Below are 25,049 nucleotides of genomic sequence, written 5' to 3'. Positions count from 1 at the left end.
GTGCCCTTAGCGGGAACCGAACCCGGGTCTCTCAGGACCGCAGGCCGACGCTCTAACCGCTGAGCCAAACCGGCCAGGGCTAGAATGGTCACATTCTTTGAGCTATCAACTGAATTCATTATTTACTTCATTATATTTTCATTCTAGAAATCTTCCTATCACTTGTAAGCTTTTCAGGTTTCAAGTTTCTAGACTTATTATTTAATAATCTTATTGGAATGGTTTAATATGGTGTATAATAATTGTTTTGAACTGTAGACATTTCATAGATATAAATTTCTAGAATGTTAAAGAATACTGAGCAGAGGAAGAATTAAAGAGGAGGGAAAGGAATAGAATTAGCTTTTCAAAAATGGTTTATTTTGAATATGAAAACCAGAGAATTTCCTCTATCAAGGAATATAGTATTAGCTATTACTCTGTTAGGGTCACTGAGACAGATGGCATGAGACATTTCATTCCATTACACCAAATTGGACATGTTAATTGCTGAACTGATAAAAAAATATACCTTCTTAATCTAAAATAATTATGACTCTATAAGAAGTTTTATGTACTTGTAGAATAACTTAGAGTTTTAATGCTTATTAGACTATTACTACAAAATGGAAATATGTATATTATAAATTGTTATGCGTTAATACAAAAATTTAATACCCTCTTGTAGAATGCCTAATCAGAATAGTCCAGGTCCTTCAGTAAAGTATGTGATAAACGTGGTTGTTTACATGGATCCATTTTAGATATTTGACAAGGAATAGTTTTTTATTGTTTTTGTGTTGTTATGATGTAATAAAGCTATCAACATTATGAGGAAAATTACCTAAGATAATCTGTGGAACCTTTTTCTCCCTTTGTAGGCGTCTAACCAAGGAAAATGTGAAGCCTTCTGGAAGACAAATTGGGAAGTTGAGCCACAGCAATCCAACCATTTTGTTTGATTATGTATGTTTTCAGGTTAATATTATTTTACGGGTTTTTTGTTTGTTTGTTTTTTGATTTTCGTTATTTTGTCTTTAAGTCAGCACAAGTATAAATTTGGTGATATAGTTTTAAAAATGTTTCATAGTTGCCCTGGCTGGTTTGGCTCAGCAGTTGGAACATTGGCCTGCGGACCAGAGTCTCGGGTTCTGTTCCCTCTAGGGGCATGTACCCAAAATAAATAAATAAATAAATAAAAATGTTTCGTAGTTTTAGGGGGAAAAAAACCTTTAGCAAATGAATCATTGTATGGTCATTCTAAAAACAAAACTTGGTATACAATATATGTAGCAAATTGATCTATTTTATTTATTTTAATATATTTCCTTTATTGATTTTAGAGAGACAGGAAGGGAGAAGGAGAGAGAGAGAAACATCTATGAGAGAGAACATCAATTGGCTACCGCCTGCATGCCCCAACTGGGGAACTGGCTCACAACCTGGGCATATGCCCTGACTGGAAATAGAACCAGCGACCTCTTTGTGGCTCAACCAGTGAGCCACACTGCTGGGCTAAATTGTTCTATTTTAATACTATGTAACCGCTGCTGTTATAAACAGTCTAACATCTTGTTTAACTACATTTTGATTTATAGAAGCATGAATAGATTCAATTGTTAGAAACATTTGAATAACATGTCATTATGATTCACATATAATACTTTCATATTTAGACAGATTTCTGAAACACATTTGACTAGCCTCATATTTCTAGAATGCAAGTTTAGATACCTTGGAATTATTTCCTAGTTGGAAAATGTAGCCCAAGAAAATATATTCTAAGGAAATAATAGGATTAGTCGGTTTTATATAAATACAAAAGGGAAGGAAACTCTTTCCTTTTGGAAAATGAAAAATAAAACCATTAATTAGCACAGAAGTTCTCTTTTGATTAGTTAACACCATCTATTCTATGTTGCTGTCTTCCAGATTTTGTCACAAATACAGAAGTATGATAACTTAATAACACCTGTAGTAGATTCACTGAAATACCTCACTTCATTGAATTATGATGTCTTGGCCTGTATCCTTTTAAGAGAAGTAATACATAGATTTCACATTTTATAGATCTTAATGGTGAATGTTTTATTTTCATTCTTAGTTCCTTTAGTAACCATCTGAGGTTGATTCAGTTGGCTGATCTGAAGTTGGTCAGTCAGGAGTTTGTGTGTGTATTTTTCTCTGTGTTGTTTATAGGGAGAGACAGTGTTACATTTACCAAACATCTTTTTTGTGTGTGTCACCCACTGATTACTCAGTCTTTGGAAAGAACAAACATCTTATTAAATTTATTGGTGATATTGGTTAATAAGATCATACAGGTTTCAAGTGTATAAATAGTTTGATATAGATGGAGTCTGTTGCTTTCTGAAAGATGGAAAAAAGGCTAAAGAAGAAAAAATTGGTACTATAGTGAGTGTATTTTTCATTAATTTGCAATAACTTGAACTTAACTATTTCATTTTTTTCCCAAGATGTGGCATTTTTGTTGTTGTTATTTTAAAGGTCTTTGTTAGAGATGTGGTGACTTAAAATTTTTTTCTTAATGTATGAAAGATTGTATTATTGAAGCATTAGCTAATCCAGAGAAGGAGAGAATGAAACATGATGACACAACAATTTCAAGCTGGCTTCAGAGTAAGTACTTTTATTTTTCCAAGGATGACATTTTCATCTGTTATGACTGCTATGCTGTGTGTTCTATCACCTATGCTAAGTGCCTATTGGCAAAAGCTTTTGAGAGTAGCCACTTAACTTTTACACTAGTGTCCAAGTTCTTGGCTGTGTAAGGAGGTTCATATAGTACTTCTGCATTTTCCAACTCAAGAGGCCAGTATTAGCCATGATAGAATTTGGGCAAGCATTACTGGGGAGATGAAAATTCCCTTCTATTATTTTAGAGGAATTAATCTTAAGGGAACTATTTTCCCTTCTTTCATCTCCATCCCTAGGTTTCAGTCATCTTGAAAGAACGAAAACTTGGTTGTTTACTAATTTAAAAAACCCTAGCCTTTAAAAAAATGTCTTGTATCTTTGATTTCTTGCATCCAGTTCCATTGTTTTTCAACCAGACCTGTCTGATAACTGAATTTTGCAGTAGCTCCCATTGCCTTTTAAAGTCTGCAGTCTAATAAGTCATACAAGTAACTTCTTTGGGAATCAGGTTCTTACTCATTGTATTAGCCTCATCTTTTGCTCCTTCTCAATATTCTAGGTTCCATTAATACTGAAGTTCTTGCACTTTCCATGTCCCATTTGCACATTATTCCCTCTACTTGGAATACCCTTCCATGCCCACTCATCTCCTCCATTACATCTTAGATTTCAGCTTAGAGGTCACTTTCTTTGGGAAGCATTCCTCATTAATGCTTCTACTCAAAAGTCAGGATTAGGTGCTTTTCTTCCATATTCCCATTGAACCTTTTATTCATCATAGTTACTTCAGTTTACTTTCTTTATCCCTCACTAGTTGGTAAGCTCCTTGAGGGCAGGACCTGTGTTTTGTTCATTATTTATTTAGGTGCTCAGCAAATAATTGTCAACAAGGCTACATATAACTTGACTTTATTAGGATCTCTTTTCTTGACTGTGAGTTTTCTCTCTACTCATGGTATGATAAAGACTATTGGTTAAGATTGGTCGTTTTTCTGCTGCTTGGTCTGGCAATGCTTTACCTGTTTCCTTGCCCCTCCACAACTAGTAGCATATTCCTAGATAAAAAGATTTTTTTTCATGACTCAAATATTTGAGGGGCAGATGTTTTGTTGACCATTCAAGTTTACTGAGTGATCTGAAAGATTTTTGTTGTGGCCTAATTAATGTTACTGGCTCTGTAAACAGGCCATATACATTTGAATTACCACTGTACCTCATACCAATTATGTGACTGTGAGCAAAGTACATTATATATGTGTTCTAAATGAGACCGTTAAAGTGCTTATTTAATAAAGTGTTTGGTATTTGTATCCTAATAATAAATATTAGCTGTTATCAATTATAAAACTCTATTAAGTGGTGTTAGCAATATAATTATTCCTACCTCATTTTGTTTAGAAATTGAGTTAAAGAAATGACATTCAATATTGTACTTTTTGTTTTATGAATTGTTTTTAAAAAGCCCTTTTTTTTTAAAAATTTCATGTAGGTCTGGCTAGTTTCTGTGGTGCAGTTTTTCGTAAATATCCAATAGATCTTGCTGGTCTTCTTCAGTACGTGGCTAATCAGCTAAAGGCGGGCAAAAGGTATTCATAGCAAATTACATGTAAATGAAATTCAATAATTAGAGTGCTTCTGGTGATGTTGGGATATTGAGATTTCTATTACCCAAACTATTTGTTGATTGTAGGCATAAGTAGAATAGTTGTTCACTTATGTATGTGGAATTCTTTAATTAAAATAAATTATAATTTAATACATAAACACTTTTTTTACAAAAGGAAATTAATATTTGGCCATATATGTAACTCTAAAAAGACTAACTCATTTTGACTACCTGTTAGTTAGGCTTTTGAATAAATGGTTAATATGGTATATTGTAAATCCTTTTATGACAAAATTATTGATTATGCTACTGGACAGTAATCGACCTTTACACTGAGCATTTGGTAGGAACATATTTATTTTGAAGGTGTATATAGTATCTTTAACAAAATTATTTTTGGAATTTGAACTTTAGAGAGACATACAGCTTATATACTTTTTGAACAGTACCTTCTTTTCTTTATAAATACTTTTTATTTTATTCTGGACCAATATCAGTGCTTAGAGTTTGAATTAATATGTATATTAAACCTTATCAGCAGTAGACTGACTAGAATCAAAGAACTGAAAATTGTTTTCAAAAGCAAACAAAAATCTGTAAAGCAGTCTGCCATTCCATACAAGTATTACCTAAGGAATTCTTGATATTATTATTTTGGTTTAGTGAAAACTTAAAAAAATACTATTTAGAATCAGAATTTTACCAGTGTAGCACTTATGCTATGCTCATCTGATCGGCCATTCCTATACATTTTACTCTTCTATGTCTATAGATCGGGAGAACATAATGTTCTTTTTAAATCTATAATTTGTTCTCTGTACTATGAATATAGTTTTTGTGACCATCTAATTAAAAGATAGTTTAAAATAAAAATTAAAATATTTTATTGGTGCTTGTTGCATACTTATTTGTCTGAGGGCTCTTTTGTTTTCAAAAGCTGTGTTTAGGCAAGACAAGGCCAGTTGAAAGAGTGTGTGTGATTGTTTAGAGAGATAGCTCTATACCATCAAAAATATTTATTGGCCATTCTGTACTGGAGGGTTAAAAAAATGCTATGGGGGATCATTATTGGATCAGCTGATAAAAATAAAACATGAACTGTTGATTCAACTTATAAAAATGAAATATGAACTATATTGTGTCAGTGTTGGATTTACTAAAGTTAATAACTGCTGTGGTTATATAAGAGAATAGCTGTATTTTTAGGAAATACACTCTTAGGAAAATATAGTCATAGTAATTTTAGGGGTAAAATGTATCCCTAAAATGATGTTACATACTAAATAAACTGTGAAATGGTTCAAAAAGTGTGTGTGTGTGTGTGTGTGTGTGTGTGTATGTAGAGAGAGAGAAAAAATACAAGTGACAAAGCAAACAGGAATAAAAATGTTTAATAGGTGAAGTTGGGGTGTAAAACTTTGTACTGTTTTTATCTTCACACGTTATCTATACATTTGAAATTATTTCTAAGTAAAAAGTTCAAATAAATGTAAACATATTAACATGGCCCAAATATTTTTCAGTATACTTCTAGGAATGCAGTTTTTCCTTAAAAACTACTTCAGTCCCTTTCTTCTCATATTTATGTACAAATAATTTAGGGGTTCTCAGTATATTAGTTACAATACAGTGTCACTTTCATGTTTGAAGTTTCAACTACAGGGTGTTCGTTATTTTTTCTAAATAGTTTTGACCTGCTTATATTAAAAGAAGTGGTACAAAAAATGGCAGGAATAGAAATTACAGAGGAAATGACAATGGAACAACTAGAGGCCATGACTGGTGGAGAGCAACTAAAAGCTGAGGTGAGAGTTGCTATTTTTATTTATTGATATTTTTTAATTCAAAATGTATGCATGCTCATAGTAAAGAATTCAAAAAGTCCCTAAGTACATAAAGCCAAATATCAAAGCCATACATATTCTCCTATCACAACTGCCCCCAGCTTCCTTTTAAATATTGAGATATACTAGTTATTTTAACTTTTAGTTCTTTGTTTTAAATTTTTTTTATTTATTATTTTTTGAGGGGAGGGGCATCGATTTGTTGATCTACTTATTTATGCATTCATTGGTGGATCCTTGTATGTGCCCTGACCGGGGATCGAACCTGCAACCCTGGTATATCTGGACAATGCTCTAACCAACTGAGCTACCTAGCCAGGACATATTTTAACCTTTTTAAAAAGCTGAAACAAAGCATAAAAGAGTTTAATAACATCTATAAGGTAAATAAATATCAAATCTTCTGAGGTCCTTGATATCTTAACTGGCATAAATCTGAACATAGTTACTCTGTTGTTGAATCTGCTCCACACTGAATAAAGAATAATCCTTTATAAGGGATTGCATGGTAGAAAATGGAAAATATGCAGAAGTTTCAAGGCAATTGACAATAATCGTTAAGTCAGTGACTATAACCAGTAATGGTGTCACTGAAGTAAATTTGCAAAGAAAGGGAAAGAATGTAGACTATGAGGTTTTTTTATCTTCAGGATTGTAAGTGAACTTTTTTATCTTTTTCAAATCACATGGCATGTATTATGTACTGTATGCTGGTAAATTTAATCTTCTCTTTTGCAGGGTGGTTATTTTGGCCAGATCCGAAACACTAAAAAATCCTCCCAGAGATTAAAGGATGCACTATTGGACCATGATCTTGCTCTTCCCCTCTGTTTGCTTATGGCTCAGCAGAGGAATGGGGTGATCTTTCAGGAAGGTGGAGAGAAACATTTGAAACTTGTGGGAAAGCTCTATGATCAGGCAAGTTAAAGTGGCTTTTGTGTTTATGTTAATTTTTAAAATCCAGATAATGGAAAATGTAGAATGTCCTATCACTTGAAAAATGTCATTTTGCACATGTGAGTGTGAAGCAGCTCTAATGTAACAGATATTCTGGAAATGGGCTATTTCTGTGCAAATTTTGGTATTTAAGCAATGGCTCTAGGGATATAATATGTATAAGGTTTTCAGTTAAGTAGATAACTTGAAGTTGTTTGCTCTCATATCTTTTCCTAATCTCTGGAATTTCAGTCACAGCAAAGTAGATGTTATCTTTATTTATAAAATATATTTATAAATATTAAGCACCAAAACTATGGTTAGCTTACAAAATGTGTTTAACAATCACTATAATACAAGGAAAGTAGATCACATATGTTTTATAAATGAAGTTTTCATCTTTTAAGGTGAAGGGAATTGACTTCTGTATACATAAAATTGTATGTGATTTAAGTAAATATATTCTGCTACTAAAAGTGATGAACAATAGCTTGGAATTTGAGAACTGGTTGATATTAAAGTCTAAGATTAGTGTATTTTTCAGTACCTTGGCATCTTTTTGTAATATGCTATTTGTAGATCGTCTTTAAAGTTCTTTTGATTTGTAAAATTTGAATTCTTGTTGATCAAAATATTGTTTAAATGACACCTTAATCATTTTGAAAAATGTTTATGTTCTTTTTGTAAAGTGGTAGCACATTTGTGTTTTTATGTCTTATTTTTTTAAATTTAGTGTCATGATACCCTGGTACAGTTTGGTGGGTTTTTAGCATCTAATCTAAGCACAGAAGATTATATAAAGCGAGTGCCTTCAATTGATGTGCTCTGTAATGAATTTCATACACCCCATGATGCAGCATTTTTCCTGTCTAGGCCAATGTATGCACACCATATTTCAGTAAGTATAAATATTTTTGCTGCCATTCAAGAACAATTCCAAATTATTTTTAACTTTTATTTATAATTGCATTTTATTTTGACATAGATATAGATTGTTTCTTGGAGAGTTACCCTTTTGTTAATATTCAGATCTGAGCAGTGTACAATGAAAATGCCCCCTTAAAAATAAGTCTTACTAGTTCTACAATTTTACTGTTACTATGCCAGTAGTTGTCCAAGTTGATATTTTATGGGTCCTCTAGAACATTAGTGTAGACGAGAATCACCAGTGAAGCATCTTAAAAACTCGATCCCATGTCCCCCAATTCTAATTTTTTTAATCCTCACCCTAGGACATGTTTATTGATTTCTAGAGAGAGGGGGAGGCGGGGAGAGAGAGAGACATCGATGTGAGAGAGAAACATCAATTGGTTGCCTCCTGCAGGTGCCCTGACCAGGGCCGGGGATTGAACCCGCGACCTAGGTATGTATCCTGATTGGAAATCAAACCCATGACCTTTCAGTGTACAGGATGATACTCTAACCAACTGAGCCACACTCATCAGCGCCAATTCTAATTCAATAATTTGAATTGTACCTGAAAATTCTGTTTTTGTTTGTTTGTTTTTGTTTTTAAAAAGTACTAGATGATTCTGAAATAAGTGAATGTGGTATGTCATTCTGAGAAACACTCCTGCTGAATACAGAGTCCTGTTTCCTCAATGATAATTTCCATGTCAGATAGTTGACTTGCTATTATGCATACTGCCTTGAAAAAAATACAGAAAGAAAGACTTAACCAGTCCCAAACATTCTAAAAAATCTTATAGTCTCTGTTGTATAATTTCTAGGAAAGGTGTATTTATGATTCTTGTTTTATTTCTCTCCTCCTAAATGAAACAACTAAAAACAAAAGAACAACATCATAAAAAGCAAACTAGAGCCTTCCCAAGCAAGGTATCACAGTAATGACTAGGAAGAGGAGATAGCCCTCCCCACTCTGTCTACCATTGTTAACCTGGAAAAAGTGACCTTTAATTGGAATTCATTTTTCCTCTTCCCTCAGGGCCATGCTCAATCCTCTATTTGGAAAATGTGGTACTTTATCACTCTGAATGGAGTCCCAACATATTCTTCATTTTTGAGAATTAGATTTTGGCCCTTCCGTTTATCTATATCGTTTTTAAGTCTATACTATACAAAGCTTTCTCTACAGATTTTGGGGAAGATCTTAGTCCTGTCTTTTAAGCTAGAATACCTTTTTTGTTCCCAGTAGAGATACAAGGCTATGTAGTAGAGGTGTGGAAAAAAGGCACTGAGAAATTTGGTATATAACTGGTCATTTAATTGACCATTAGCTCTTCCGGACCGCAGGTGGGCACTCTAACCGCTGAGCCAAACCGGCCAGGGCACCATTAGCTCTTAGTGTTTGCATATCAACTGCATCAGTCTCACACCTCCCTCTAATGAGTAACTAAATGTTTGTGTATTTTTTTTAATTAAAAAATTATTATTTTTTCTTTGTTGATTTGAGAGAGAGAGGTAGGGAGAGGGAGAGAGAGATAGAAACATCTATGACAGAGAACATTGATTTGCTGCCTCCTGCATGCCCCCACTGGGGATTTGGCCCACAACCTGGGCATGTGCCCTGACGGCGAATCGAACTGGCGACCTCTTGGTGCATGGGTTGATGCTCAACCACTGAGCAACACCAGCTGGGCAAGTAGCTAAATGTTAATTTATTTAATTATCACTTTATTAGCATGCAGCTATTCTTTGTTATACTTTCTAGAGAGAAAAGGGGGAGAAGGGAGAAGGATTAGGCCTTTTCTTATCCTTTAGACTCTCTCAGTCCAGAATATCGTATGCTCTTTGCATAGTTATATCTTGTGCTGTCGCTCCATCTCACAGTAGATCAGGGAGAATTTTTTCATCTCAGGAATTCTAACCTGCCCTATGCTATACTGAAAAGAGAACACACTAATCAACAATATTGAACCCTAGCAAACAGGAACACCTAGTTGCCTGAGGTTGGCTGAACTTTTCCAGGTCAGAAAACGGAGCAGGTCATTCATGCCAAGAGTTACCTTTTCTGTAACCTGTGTAAAATATTATGCCTTTGTTATTTAAGAGATAGAAAAATCTAAACAAAGAAATGTCATTCCCTCCTCAGGGTTGATGAAGAAAACAAAGAACTGTATAGAGGTGGCTATACAGAGGCTAGATGCCACCCCCTGGAAAGGGAGTTCTTCGGCAACCTTGGTTGATATCCAGCTTTCGCTGGGGGTCCTTGCTTTTGCTTTTTGAGTAAAAGCTTCTCTTGAAGAGCCTTTGATGAATAAAGATTAAAGGACTGCTAGGTCTCTTTCATAAGTTGACTACTGTCAAAGTTTCATGGGAATAATTCAGCAAACCAAACACTGCTTAGATTTTTTGGCCAGCAAGAGCTTTTTTATTTTTATTTTTTTTAATATTCCCACCTGAGGACATTTTTGAATTTATCTTCAGGTAGAGTGGGAGAGAGAGAGGGAGGAAGAGAGAGAGAAACATCAACGTGAGAGAGACACATCGAGTGGTTGCCACCCACAAGACCCCAACCGGGGCTGGGGACAAACTGCAACCTATGTATATGCCCTTAGCAGGAACTGAACCCAGGACTCTCTGGTCAGCGGGCCAGTGCTCTAACTGCTGAGTCAAACTGGCCAGGTCAGCAAGAGCTTTTTGACTAGTAATTAGAAGCACAGCAATAACTGTGGATATCAGTTCTATTCCATAGTTCTAGTTCCCCAGGTGACTTGAGATGTAGAGCTGTTATGCCTCTCCATTTGACTGAAGATATAAGCTTGATGAGGGAGTTAAACTGACTTTAGACAAGGAAATGTTCATGCTAGGTAAATATGCAATGTAGGTGTCTTTTCTGATCAAACATATTTTTAAAAAATAGGGAATAGGGGGTGTTTAGCAATAGAAGTCACTGATTCAGAACTAGAGGATTGGGGAGACTGGAGCCATCATATAACTCTCTCATATCTATAACCTAAATTTTCAGTTTTCATTGCTGAGCCCCACCTTACAACATAGGCCTGAAAGCCCCCCCCCTTCATTAATTAATTTAGATCTCACTCAAATAAGATAACTAAGCTATCTTATGCAGGTAGTTTGAGCACTGTTTTATCTTGTATTTTATTAGAATCTTAACCAGATGTCATTCTGCTTACAGAGATTCGTATTAGTTACCATCAGTAGGACATGCCCTCAACATTTTTAAACCTTTCCTTAGCTGCTATTCTCTCAGGTTTCTGATGTAATTGGGACTTCTCTCTTATAAGTAATGTTCTTTGTAGCTTTGTCACCTGTGTGGTCTTAATAGTTATTAGTGTGCTCTCTAAAATGTGAATGATAGCCTGGCTGGTATGGCTCAATGGTTGAGCATTGACCCATGTACCAGGAGGTCGCTGGTTTGATTCCCGGTCAGGGCACATGCCCAGGTTGTGGGCCAAATCCCCAGTGAGGGCATGCAGGAGGCGGCCAGTCAATGTTCTCTGTCATCAGTGTTTCTCTCTCCTTCTCCCTTCCTCTCTCTCAAATCAATAAAGAAAAAAAATTTAAATAAAATGTGAATAATAGGAGATAAGTCTTCCCACTTCTAGAATAATTGTACCATTCTTATAGCCTGCTTGAAATACTCTCTGGAACAAAGAATGCTTGATATGCTTTTAATTCCAGTGAAGTAAAGCAGCACTCAGGAGAGAAGACACCTGATCTGAGCTTTGCCTATCACGATGCAAAACCTTTGATTTCTGACCTTTTAGATCTGAGTTCCATGTTTAGCACAAACTGTGAATGATTAAGAGATTTTCTAACATGAGGAAGAAGGTAGTTTTATATCTCCTCTTAGGTTCATTTTCAGGGATGATGCCTAACCCAAACAAAATTTTCTGGGTAAGAGCTCTGTCATCCTAAAGAGACTGAGGGACATGAGACAATAGCAATAGTTCCACTTGGTATTACTTTCTTTTTGACATTTGGCATACCCTCTGAACTAATAATATAATTCCACCCATTGCACTAACAGATTCTTTTTCTCATATAGTTAAGAGTATGTCCTTCTTCTGACTCTCCTCCTAATTAAGATAAACCAACCAGGCCAAAAAAGCTATAGTATCAGTTCCCATGCTTTAATTTTTTTTTCTTTATTGATTTTAGAGAGAGAGAGGAATGAGAGGGAGAGAGACATAGAAACATCGATGAGAGAGAACTTTGATTGGCTACCTCCTGCATGCCCCCCACTGGGGATTGGGCCCACAATCTGGGCATGTGTCCTGACTGGGAATTGAATCATGACCTCTTGGTGCATGGGTCAATGCTCAACCACTTAGCCATACCGGCCGGACAGTTCCCACACACTTTAAACTTCAATATACCATTCATAGAAATTCTTATTTAGTTTAGCATCAGGGTTACCAGTTGGTCCTGGTTTCCATGGGACTTTCCCAGTTTTAGCACTAAAGTCTTGCATGCTGGGAAACCCCTTAATTACTGGCAAACCTGGGCTGTTGGCCAACCTACTTAGTAGTCTTATGGTGACTTTTTCATAACCTTTCTTAGTGTTGATCCACCTTCTTAACTGACAAATTGTAAGAGCTGATAGGGGCTACATGTAGTGATAAAACATTCTGTCCTGGTTGGCTATTACTAGTTTCATCCTGTCTCTTAGTGTTAACACCTTCTATACTCGGATATCTCAAAAGCAGGAGTGGAAACACTACATGTCCAGTACATGATGCAGCAGTAAGAGAATAGATTAAGGGGAATGGACTAGGGGCACACATACCCTGTTCACCTACTCAACAGGTCAGATTGAATAAGAATCTTCTGAAAAGCTGCTAGTGAGCATATAGGACTACAGATTAGAATAGCTTTCAGGAATGATTTATCTTAAAATAAAATTAGAAAAATTTGGTAAGAAACTAGAATTCCTACAACAGTTTTGATTGGTCATCTGATTTTTGAAAAAGGAGCATAGATTTTTATACCGTGAAAGTCAATGCTATAAATTAAGTTGTGTGTGTGTTTACTTTTATTTTCAGTCCAAGTATGATGAACTTAAAAAATCAGAAAAGGGAAGTAAGCAACAACATAAAGTTCACAAGTACATTACATCATGTGAAATGGTGATGGCCCCTGTCCATGAAGCAGTGGTCTCCTTACATGTTTCCAAAGTCTGGGATGACATCAGCCCTCAATTCTATGCCACATTCTGGTCATTGACAATGTATGACCTTGCAGTTCCACACACCAGCTATGAACGGGAAGTCAGTAAACTTAAAGTCCAGATGAAAGCCATTGATGACAATCAGGAAATGGTAGGTTTTTGTTCTAGTAGCTCAAGTACAATAATTTTATGGTATCAATTTAGCATTACCCATACTTTGAAATTGTGTTAGCTTGGATTCCTTAAAGCTACAATCCTATTGCTATATAATATTGTCCTAAGTGGGTTTAATGGTGACCTCTCAGTGGTTGGGGACGGGGGCTTGGTGAATATGTGGAAGTTTTGATCATTAAAAAGGTATTTGAGTTTGCTTTTATACTGAAGGCTGTATTAACAACTTAAAATGATCTGTGTCACTCCAGTTGCAAGGGCAATGGGAATTCCAAAAAGGAGAACTCTTTAGGAGAAGGCTTTATTGAAGAGATGAGTCTTGAGCTGGGTAGAACTTAAAGAGATTAGGTTTGAAAATATAGAGGCAGACTTCCAGTCAAGATGGCATGTAGGTAAATGCGGTATTTGCCTCCTCCCACAATCACATCAAAATTACAACTAAACTATAGAACAACCATCATTCAAAACCACCTTAAATCGAGCTGAATGGAAGTCCTACAACTACAAAATTTAAAAAGAAGCCACATCATCCAGACTGGTAAGAGGGGAGGAGGTGTGGACAGACTAATTCCACACCCATGTGTGGCGGATAAAAATCAGGAGGGATATCTCACTGTGAAGGTCCTATCTGAGGAGTGAGGGGTCCATGTCCCATGCCAGGTCCCCTAACTCAGGTTTCCAGTGCCAGGAAGAGAAGTCCCTGTAACTTCTGGCTGTAAAAACCAGCTGGGATTGAGGCTGCTGGAGCCCTAGGCAGTTTCACTTAAAGGGCCCATGCATGCACTTACTCAGACTCACACCCTCCAGGCTCCAGCTTCGGGGAGACAGCTTGAAAGGCACCAGAGACATACGGGGAAGAACTGAGTTGTATGGCATCAGAGTGAGAGCTGGAGGGGCGGCTTTCTCCTGGACAGTTGTACTGGTGGAGCTATTGTTCCTTTGGTGAACCCTTCCCCCTTGGGGCATGCAGATGGCCCACATATCTGGGACTCCAGCAACCTGGCTTACACTGTTCTGCCCTGGTGATTCCCTGAGGTCTTGCTCCACCCAACTTTCAGGCCCATCCAAGCTGTTTCCAGTGGCTCTACCATAGGATTGGCCTGTTTTGGCTCCTGCTTCAGATTTTCCTAAATTCTATTAAAAAAGCAGTGTCTGCCTTAAGTAAGCCTCATACCTCTCACTGAGTGGCCTCAGACCTGGCCCTTGAAGCAGCCAGCCTTCGTTTACAACTTGGCGTTGCCTGGGCACCTCTAAGCCCAGTGCAAGAAGCAACCATCTGCAGATTGCTTTGTAGCTTTTGCTTGGTAGCCCTGGTTAGAACACAGGCAGTGGCTGACTTTGCCCCAGAGCCATCACACCCAGTGGACAGCTTCAGACCATGTCACAGCACTACCACCCAACTACTTCCACAAGCAGCATACTCAAGTAGTGGACTCAGTGGGTACCAGAGCCCTGCTGAAGTAAGTCTTGCTCTGTGTTGTGGGTCCCTGCACAGCTAATTCTCCATGGTAGTCAGAAGTCAGTGCTGTCAGTGGGCACAGCCAGTCCTTGCAGCTTATCAGCCTGAGTAAATCCCGTTTATTGACGTGCCAGCAGCAATCAAGTCTCAATGATAACAGAAGGATGTGCAGTCTACAAAAGGGTCACCTTGAGGGCTCAACTGGGGTGATCAGGGAGGCTATGCCACTGGAATCTACAGGACACCTACTACAATAGGCCACCCTACAAAGCCTAGGAGACAGAGCAACTCTACTGAATACATTGAAACAAACACAGGGAGGCAGCCAAAATGAGACAGAGAAACATGTCTCGAATGAAAGAACAGAACAAAACTCCAGGAAAAGAACTGCACGAAATGGAGATAAGCAATCTAACAGATGCAGAGTTCAAAACACTGCTGAAGAGGGTGCTCAATAAACTTAGGAGCTCAAGAGCATAAAAAAGGACCAGTCAGAAATGAAGGATGCACTAACTGAAATAAATAATAATTGATAGGGAATCAATAGTAGAGTAGATTAAACTAAGAAGCAAGCCATCATTTTGGAATATAAGGAAGCAAAAAATACCCAATCAGAACAACAAAAACAAAAAAAGAGATAAAAGAAACTGAGGATAGTGTAAGGAGCCTCTGGGACAACTTCAAGCCTACCAGCATTCCCATCATAGGGCTGCCAGAAGGAGAAGAGAGAAAGCAAGAAATTGAAAACCTATTTGAAAAAATGACAGAAAACTTCCCTATCTTGGTGAAGGAAACAGATATACAAGTCCAGGAAGCATAGAGTACCAAACAAGGTTTACCCAAAGAGGCCCACACTAAGACACATCATAATCAAAGTGCAAAAAGTTAAAGAGAGAACCTTAAAATCAGCAAGAGAAGAGCAATTAGTTACCTGCAAGGGAGATCCCATAAGACTGTCAGTTGATTTCTCAAAAGAATCTTTGCAGGCCAGAAGGGAGTGGCAAGAAATATTCAAAGTGATGAAAAGGAAGTACCTACAACAAGATTACTCTGTCCTGAAAAGCCATCATTTAGAATTGATGGACATATAGTTTCCCAGATAAGAAAAAGCTAAAGGAGTTCATCACCACCAAACTAGTATTATATGAAATGTTGAAGGGTCTTCTTGAAAAAGAAGATTTAAAAAATGTGAAAAATAAATGGCAATAAGTATATATCTATCAACAATTGAATGTACAAACAAAAGGAACAAGCAGAATAGAAACAGATTCATAGATGCAGAGAACTTTTTGATAGTTGCCAGATGGGAGGGAGGTTAGGGGGATGGGCAAAAAAGGTGAAGGGATTAAGAGGTACAGATTGGTTGTTAGACTGATGTACTTTAAAGGGAAGGGGGGGCAGTGGACGGGACGAGATAAACCAAATAACTTATATGCATATATGCATAACCAATAGACACAGACAGGAGTGTGGAGGAAGGGGTCATTGGGGAAAAAGGGAGGGCATCTGTAATAGATTCAACAAAAAGATAAGTTAAAAAACAAAAAGAAAATACGGAGGTATATTAGCAACCCTAGAGCTCCAGCAAAGGTGTGAAGTAGTCCAGAGTGTAAGGAGACCACTTTTAATGTAGCATATGGGCTTAGTGATAAATTTGAGTGGATAAGATGAGACCAGTATATATAGAGAGAATAGTGAATGTTAATAGTGAAAAGAGGACATGATAAAATTGAGGGTTATTTTAGATTTCTGAGGAGGGACTTGATAATGCTAAAAATGCTACTTTAGAAAGATTACTCATGACAATGGTATGAGGGATGCATTTGATAGGGGAAGGGACTACTATTAGGCTGGTGATCAGCCAGGTGGCTTTTTGAGTAATTTATTGTGAAGTGCTAAGAGCATAGACTATGGTGGAGCTTCTGGGAATACACAAGACTAGTAAACTCTTGTGGTATTAGAATGAAGGAGAAAGAAGAGTCAAAGATGACTCAATGCCTCAGAATAAAAATACCAGTGTTGAGAAGGTAGCCTGTTTTGATGGTGTACAAAGACTGAATGGCTTTGTCTTGAATTTGTTAAATGGAGATGAAAGCACATATTAATAGACTCCTAAACAACTTCTGTTGAAGTAATGAATATAAAATATCAGCAGTTAATCAGTTTTTGAAAATTTTGATTAAAAGAAAGGGAGGCAATGTGTCTATAGTTAGAAAAATATCTAACTTATACTTTGTAGCCTCCAAATAAGAAGAAAAAAGAGAAGGAGCGCTGTACTGCCCTTCAGGACAAGCTTCTTGAAGAAGAAAAGAAACAGATGGAACATGTACAGCGAGTTCTACAGAGACTGAAACTGGAAAAGGACAACTGGCTTTTAGCAAGTATGTTGTTGGAATTGTTAACATCTCTGCTGCTAAATTACAAAAGCAAACCTTTATAACTGGAGGTGTTGAAATGTATTATATGTTTGTATTTCAACTCTGTTCACTGTCCCATTCTTTTGTTATTCATTAATGCAGAGTCAGCTTCACATGCTCACTGAAGGAACTGATTTAGTTTGCTGGTAAAATTAATTAGCATATAATTACAGTCGGCAGGTATCATTTAACTTTTCTATAGAAAATCATATTTCTGGAGAAATTATATATAAAAAAGTGTCCACAAAGTCTTATTTTAGTCATGACCTTTTGGTTACAAACTATAAATAGTTTGTGGTTTTATATCATTCTCTACACTAAAGTTAATATGTTGTTAAGTTTAGTGGCCTTGAGGCACTTGAGGAAGAAGTTTACCACTTAATATATTCTTCCCTTATTTTTAGAATCTACTAAAAATGAGACCATCACAAAATTTCTACAGCTGTGTATATTTCCTCGATGTATTTTTTCAGCAATTGATGCTGTTTACTGTGCTCGTTTTGTTGAATTGGTACATGAACAGAAAACTCCAAATTTTTCCACACTTCTTTGCTATGATCGAGTAAGTTCTTTTTATTGCAACCTTTAAAAGCAAGTCTCACGCAAAGATAGCTAAACATTATAATCTATAGAGGTATTGTTGTGTGTGTAGTTAAAAGCATGAACTCAAGAGCCAAGTGCCTGAACTTGAATCCTATCTCTGCTACTTTCTAGCTACATGATCTTTGGCAAGTTTTTTAACCTCTCTGTGCCTCAGTTTTCTTATTGTGAAATGGGATAATAGTACCTGCTTCATAAGATTGCTTTGAGGATTAATTGAGTCACTACAAACAAAAGCACTTTGAAAAGTGCCCGATATGTAATAGCACCCCTAGTTAATCTGTTAACTAAATATTTGGGTTTATATGTTTGCCGTAATAGGTAGAACTTTTCTGCGTTTTTAATGTTCACCCCCTAAAACCCAACAAAAAAGCTTAAACTTTGCACATACATAAAAGCAGGGGTGCTTTTCAGTATGGTCACATCCACATATTTTTGCATCTGGCCTTTTTCTTACTAAATTACTGCATTTTGTGGTTTAAAATGTAATATATGTTACAGCATGTCACTGTCTATTTCTGGTTTCTATCAGATTTGCCTCTACTTACTGTCCCCCTAACTCCAGTTATATCTATGGCTAAGTTTTTATTAAAGAAGTTATGATATAATAATAATAATAATAATGTTATCTTTCTTTTTCTGTCATAGTAAATCGCGTTTCTTTATAAAAGTTTTGTTGTTGTTGCTTTATGAATGTGCTGTTTCCCCACGAAAGCCAAAATCTTTAAAGGTCTCTGCGTTTGTGAATATAGATAGAAAGGGAAGATAGATTTTGACTAAACTTACTTGTTTGGTTTGTTATGATTTGCTATAACATGATCTTTTGGTATTTCAAACTAATTTTGACCTTGATTTGTTTTTATTTTTCAAACATTTTTTTCCTTTAGGTTTTCTCTGACATAATTTACACAGTTGCAAGCTGTACTGAAAATGAAGCTAGTCGATACGGGAGATTTCTTTGTTGCATGTTAGAGACTGTAACCAGGTGGCACAGTGATAGAGCCACATATGAAAAGGTATGACTAATAAATATGATTATATTTTACTCATGCATATAATGACCACTTCCAGTAATCTCTAGGTTGTTTGTTTGTTTTTATTTAATAAATTAATTTATGTTTGTTACAGATGTTTCTTCTTTTTCCCCCATTGATTCCCCCCTCCTTCTCCCTCCCCGCCCTGTCCCAGCTTTGTTGTCCATGTCCATTGTTCGTGCACACGTGCATATAAGTTCTGTGGTTTATCTCTCCCCTACAGCCCCCTCTTCTGGTGATTATCAGTCTGTATCCCACTTCCACATATCTGGGACTACCCCATTCCTCAGACTGTTATGCTCATCATATTCCACAAATAAGTGAGATCATATGATAATGTGTCTTTCTCTGTTTGGCTTGTTCGCGTAAGATGATACTTTCCAGGTCCCTCCATGTCATCTCAAAGGATAAGAGTTCTTTCTTTCTTACAGCCGCATAGTACTCCATTGTGTATATGTACCGCCACTTTTTTATCCATTTGTCTACAGATGGACATTTGGGCTGTTTCCAGATTTTAGCTATTGTAAATAGTGCTGCTACAAACATGGGGGTACATATATTCTTTCTGATTGATGTTTCAGGCCTCATTGAGTATATTCCTAGAAGTGGGATCACTGGGTCAAATGGAAGTTCAATTTTTAATTTTTTGAGGTAACACCATGGTGTTTTCCACAGTGGCTGCACCAGTCTGCATTCCCACCAGCAGTGTACTAGAGTCCCCTTTTCTCCACACCCTCGCCAACACTTGTTGTTTGATGATTTGTTGATAGCAGCCATTCTGGCAGGTGTGAGGTGATACCTCATTGTTGTTTTAATGTGTATCTCTCTGATGATTAGTGATGTTGAACATTTCTTCATATGTCTCTTAGCCATTTGTATGTCCTGTTTGGAGAGGTGTCTATTTAGTTCCTCTGCCCATTTTTTAATTTTATTTTTGTCTTCCTTTTGTTGAGTTGTATGAGCACTCTATATATATTGGAAGTTAACCCCTTATCTGATACGTCATTGGCAATTATGCTCTTCCATACAGTGGGTTGCCTTTCCATTTTGATGATTGTATCTTTTGCTGTGGAGAAGCTTTTGAGTTTGATGTAGTCCAATGTGTTCATTTTCTCCTTTGTTTCTGTTGCCTTAAGTGATGTACCAGTTAAAATTTTGCTGCGTATGATGTCTGCAATTTTGTTGCCTACAGTTTCTTCTAGGATTTTTATGGATTCATGAGTCACATTTAAGTCTTTTATCTATTTTGAGTTTATTCTTGTGTAGGGTGTAAGGTGATGGTCTAGTTTTATTTTTTTGCATATACCTGTCCAACTTTTCCAACACCATTTATTAAAGAGGCTGTCTTAACTCCACTGTATGCTCTTGCCACCTTTGTCAAATATTAATTGTTCATATTGCCTTGGGTCCATTTCTGGGTTCTCAGTTCTGTTCCACTGGTCTATATATACCTGTTCTTGTGCCAGAACCAGGCTGTTTTGATTACAGTGGCTATGTAGTATAACCTGAAATGTGGTAATATGATCCCTCCTACTTTGTTCTTCTTTTTCAAGATTGCCGTGGCTATTCGAGGTCTTTTTTGGTTCCATATGAACTTTTGAAGTACTTGTTCTAGTTCTGTGAAGTATGTTGTTGGTATTTTGATGGGGATTGTATTGAATCTATAGATTGCTTTGGGTAGTATGGACATTTTAATGATGTTAATTCTTCCAATCCATGAACAAGGTATGTGCTTTCACTTTTTTATATCTTCCTCTATTTATTTTTTCAATGACCTGTAGTTTTCTGCAAATAGGTCCTTTATTTTATTGGTTAAGTTTATTTCTAGGTATCTTAATTTCTTTGTCGCAATGGTGAACGGGATTGTTTTCTTCGTTTTTCTTTCTGTGAGTTTATCATTGGTGTAGAAAAATGCCATCGATTTCTTGACGTTTAATTTTGTATCCTGCCACTTTGGGAAATTCATTTATTAAGTCTACTAAATTTTTGATGGAGTCTTTGGGGTTTTCTATGTATAGTATTATGTCATCTGTGAATCATGACAGTTTCACTTCCTCCTTTCCAGTTTGGATCCATTTTATTTTTTCTTCCTGTCTGATTGCTGTGGCTAAGCCTTCCAGTACTATGTTAAATCAGAGCGGTGAAAGTGGGCATCTTTTTCTCTTTCCTGTTTTTAAGGGAAATGCTTTTAATTTTTGCTCATTGAGTATGATGTTGGCTGTAGGTCTTTTGTATGTGGCCTTTATTATGTCAAGATATGATCCCTCTATTTCCAGCTTGCTGAGCGTTTGTATCAGAAATGGATGCTAGATTTTGTCGAAGGCTTTTTGGCATCCATTGATATGATCATGTGGTTTTTATTCTTTATTTTTTTTATGTGCTGTATCACATTTATTGATTTGCGAATATTGTACCAGCCTTGCATCCCTGGAATGAATCCCACTTGGTGATGGTGAATAATTTTTTCATGTATTACTGGATCCGATTTGGTAGTATTTTGTTCAGGATTTTGGTGTCTATGTTCATCAGGGATATTGGCCTGTAGTTTTCTTTCTTTGTTGTGTCTTTTTCTGGTTTTGGAATTAGAATTATGCTGGCCTTATAAAACGTGTTTGGAAGTCTTCCTTCTTGAATTTTTTGAAATAGTTTGAGGAGAATGGGTGTTAGTTCTTCTTTGAATGTTTGGTAAAACTCCCCAGTGAAGCCATCCAGGCCTGGGCTTTTGTTTTCTGGAAGAGTCTTGATTATATCTTTAGTTTCTTCTGTTGTTATTGGTCTGTTCAAGTTTTTTTTTTTTTATCTCTTCCTGGTCCATTTTTGGGAGACTCCGTGTTTCTAGAAATTTGTCCATTTCGCTTAGTTTGTCGAATTTGTTGCCATATAATTGTTCATACTATTTGTTAATGATCTTTTGTATTTCTGTGGTGTCGGTCGTTACTTCTCCTCTTTCATTTCTGATTTTGTGTATTTGGGTTCTCTCTCTTTGTTGGTGAGTCTAGCTAATAGTCCATCAATCTTATTTATCTTTTTGAAAAACCAGCTCTTTGTTTTATTGATCCTTTGAATACTTTTTTGGGACTCTATGTCATTTATTTCTGCTCTTATCTTTACTCATTCCTTCCTTCTACTTGCTCTGGGGTTTTCTTTTTGTTTGCTTTCTAATTCTTTAAGTTGTGAGGTTAAATAGTGTATAAGAAATTATTCTTGCTTCTTGAGGTAGGCCTGTTGTGCTATGAACTTCCCTCTCACAACTGCTGTTGCTGCATCCCATAGATTTTGTGTTGTTTTGTCTTCATTTTCATTGGTTTCGAGGAAGTTTTTAATTTCTTCCTTGATCTCCATGGTAACCCATTCATTGTTTAATAACATGCTCTTTAGCCTCCATGTGTTCCAATGTCTTTGCATGTTCTTGTTGCAATTGATTTCTAGTTTCATGCCATTGTGATCTGAGGAGATGCTTGATATGATTTCTATGTTCTTGAACTTGTGGAGACTTAGTTTGTGTCCTAACATGTGGTGTATCTTTGAGAATGTCCCATGTTCACTTGAGAAGAATGTGAATTCTGTAGGTTTGGGGTGTAATTCTCTGTAGATATGTATGAAATCCATTTGGTCTAGTGCTTTATTTAGACTCTCTGTTTCCTTGCTAATTTTTTGTCTAGGGGATCTATCCAGTGATGTCAGTGGGATGTTGAAATCCCTTGCTATGATTGTATTGCTATTGATTTCTCCTTTGACGTTTTCCAGAAGATTTTTAATATATTTTGGTGCTCCTATATTGGGTTCATATATGTTTATCAAGGTTATATCTTCCTGTTGGATAGATCCTTTCCATATTATGTAGTGGCCTTCTTTGTCTCTAGTTATGGCCTTCATTTTGAAATCTATTTTATCAGATATGAGTATTGCTATCCAGCTTTTTTTTGCTTTTCGATTGCTTGGAAGACTTTTTTCCATCCCTTCACTTTCAACCTATGTGAGTCTTTTATAGTGAGGTGGGTCTCTTGTAAACAACATATCGATTAGTAATGCTTTCTTATCCAATCAGCTACTCTGTGTCTTTTTATCGGAGCATTTATTCCATTTACATTAAGGTGATTATTGATATGTACTTATTTATTGCCATTCTTGTTTAATGTGGTTTTATTTTTCTTCCTATTTCTTCTGCTAGTTACAGCAGTCCTTTTAACATTTATGTAGTTCTGGTTTGGTGCTAATATATTCCCTTAGCCTTTTTTTTTTTTTTTTTTTTTGTCTAGGAAGCTCTTTATTTGACCTTCTATTTTGAATGATAGCCTTGCTGGGTAGAGTAGTCTTGGATTCAGATCCTTGTTTTTCATGACTTTGATTGCCTCATGCCATTCCCTTTTGGCCTATAGTGTTTCTTATGAGAAGTCAGCTGAGAACCTTATGGAGGTTCCTTTGGAGGTAATTTGTTGTTTATTTGTTGCTGCTTTTAGGATTCTCTCTTTGTCTTTAATTTTTGGCATTTTGATTACTATGTGTCTTGGTGTCGGCCTGTTTGGGTTTTTCTTGCTTGGGGCTGTCTGTGCTTCTTAAACTTGAATGCCTTCTTCCTTCACCAAATTAGGGAACTTTTCTGTCATTATTTCTTCAAATATATTCTCTAAAACTTGCTCATTTTCTTCTTCGGAGACTCCTATGATGCGAATATTATTACGTTTCCATTTGACCCACAGTTCTCTTATGCTTTCTTCCTGTTTTTTCATTGTTTTTTCCTTTTGGTTTTCTGATTGGTTGATTTTTTTTCTACCATGTGTTCTGATTCACTGATCCGGTCCTCCGCTTCCCCTACTCTGCTGTTTAGACCTCCCAATGTGTTCTTTATTTCTGATATGTCATACTTCATTTCTTCTTGGTGGCTTTTAATTTTCAACTGGTTGATGTTCAACATTTCTATGTCTTTATTCATGGTGCTCATGTCCTTACACATGCTGTTGAGCTTCCTCAAGATCATGCCTCTGAATTGTATTTCTGTTAACTTGCTTAACTGCACCTCATTTATTTCATCTTCTGTAGAGGTCTCTTGTTCTTTCATTTCGCTCTTGTTTCTATGTTTCCCCATTTTGGCTATCACAGTGGTCTTTGGAGCCTGCCAAATTTTCCCTGTGGGTGTTGGTGTTCTGCTGTTTGTGGCTCCCTCTCCTGGGTGTGGATGAGCCAGGGAGTACCCAGGTTAAACACCACTGTCAAGTGTGACTCTCCTGGTTAGACTTTCTACCCCAGGAATAGTACAGTTATCCTCTAGCTTTTTGCCTGGAGGCTATCAGTAGTGGTTACTTGAATAGGCTTGGAGTCTCAGTTGAATGAAAAACTCCCTCAGATGTTGAGCATAAGGGAATTTTCTGAGTGTGGGGCACATGCTGATTGTTAATGAGCCCCATTTGCATTTCAATGGCTACCGGGTGGGGTTGAATCTCAGAGGGATGGGCCACTGCTTATCCCCAGAACCCTGGGAAGGAGTAAGATGACCACCCTTTTGTGTGGCCTCAACTCAGCAAAAGCCCTGAGCGCCCTCCAAATCCTGAGTGTCCCCACACAGTTTCAGTCCAGTCCGCCCTCCCTCTGCCGGAGCCGAAGGTATGTGATTGTGGCTATTTTAGCCTCTGTCCCGGCTTTGCACTGTGGAGCCGCTTGGGAGTTTTATCCGAAGACCCTGCTCACAGCTAAGGCCGCTGCTGTCTGTGGGCTCCCATCCCCCCTCTCGTGCCCTGCAAGCCTACCAGGTTCAATCGGTGTCCCTGGTTATATGGTCCTCCAAGCTGCTTTTCTGTTGCTTTTTCCTGACAATTTGTCTTTATTTTCATTGTAATTCCAGTTTGGTCCTGGGAGATGGTCTGTGTAGCTTCCATTCTCTCCGCTGCCATTTTTCTGATTTTATGGTTTAGGTATCTTTTAAAAATTCATTCTGGAATTCGAAAGTTGTGGATTCTGGCAAATGGTTCTTGTGCCTCCCCTACCTGGTCTGGTACCTCGTTCCCAAAGTACTACCCCCACAGACTGGAGACTCTAGGTTGTTTGGTTTTAAAAGGGAAGCTGAGTTTAAGATTCCGTTGTGCCCAGCCGGTGTTGCTCAGTGGATTGAGCATTGTCCCATGCTCCAAGAGGTTTCTGGTTCAATTTCCAATCAGGGCACATGCCCAGGTTGTGGGCTTGGTCCCCCGTATGGGGTGTGCAGGAGGCAGCCAATCAATGTTTCTCTCTCATCAATGTTTCTATCTTTGTCCCCC

The 25,049-nt window shown here is 37.0% G+C and overlaps 1 protein-coding gene across 17 annotated transcripts in view; it reads left to right on the top strand.

The window, feature by feature from the left end:
- THOC2 (THO complex 2) overlaps positions 1 to 25,049 on the top strand; it is a 143,435-nt gene that overhangs the window by 98,809 nt on the left and 19,577 nt on the right. For all 17 annotated transcript variants that reach the window (XM_036270266.1, XM_036270257.1, XM_036270261.1 and 14 more), the window contains 11 exons: positions 861 to 945; positions 1,912 to 2,005; positions 2,539 to 2,619; positions 4,127 to 4,223; positions 5,931 to 6,048; positions 6,826 to 7,005; positions 7,757 to 7,921; positions 12,993 to 13,268; positions 16,987 to 17,128; positions 17,569 to 17,726; positions 18,652 to 18,780. In XM_036270266.1, coding sequence (XP_036126159.1) covers positions 861 to 945; positions 1,912 to 2,005; positions 2,539 to 2,619; positions 4,127 to 4,223; positions 5,931 to 6,048; positions 6,826 to 7,005; positions 7,757 to 7,921; positions 12,993 to 13,268; positions 16,987 to 17,128; positions 17,569 to 17,726; positions 18,652 to 18,780 — 1,525 coding nt within the window. The remainder of the gene's footprint in view (positions 1 to 860; positions 946 to 1,911; positions 2,006 to 2,538; positions 2,620 to 4,126; positions 4,224 to 5,930; positions 6,049 to 6,825; positions 7,006 to 7,756; positions 7,922 to 12,992; positions 13,269 to 16,986; positions 17,129 to 17,568; positions 17,727 to 18,651; positions 18,781 to 25,049) is intronic.

The sequence above is a fragment of the Molossus molossus genome, unplaced genomic scaffold (assembly GCF_014108415.1).
Source record: "Molossus molossus isolate mMolMol1 unplaced genomic scaffold, mMolMol1.p scaffold_m16_p_2, whole genome shotgun sequence".
Lineage (NCBI taxonomy): Eukaryota > Metazoa > Chordata > Mammalia > Chiroptera > Molossidae > Molossus > Molossus molossus.
Note: the sequence above shows the minus strand (reverse complement) of the source record. Positions and strands in the feature narration are given on the sequence as shown.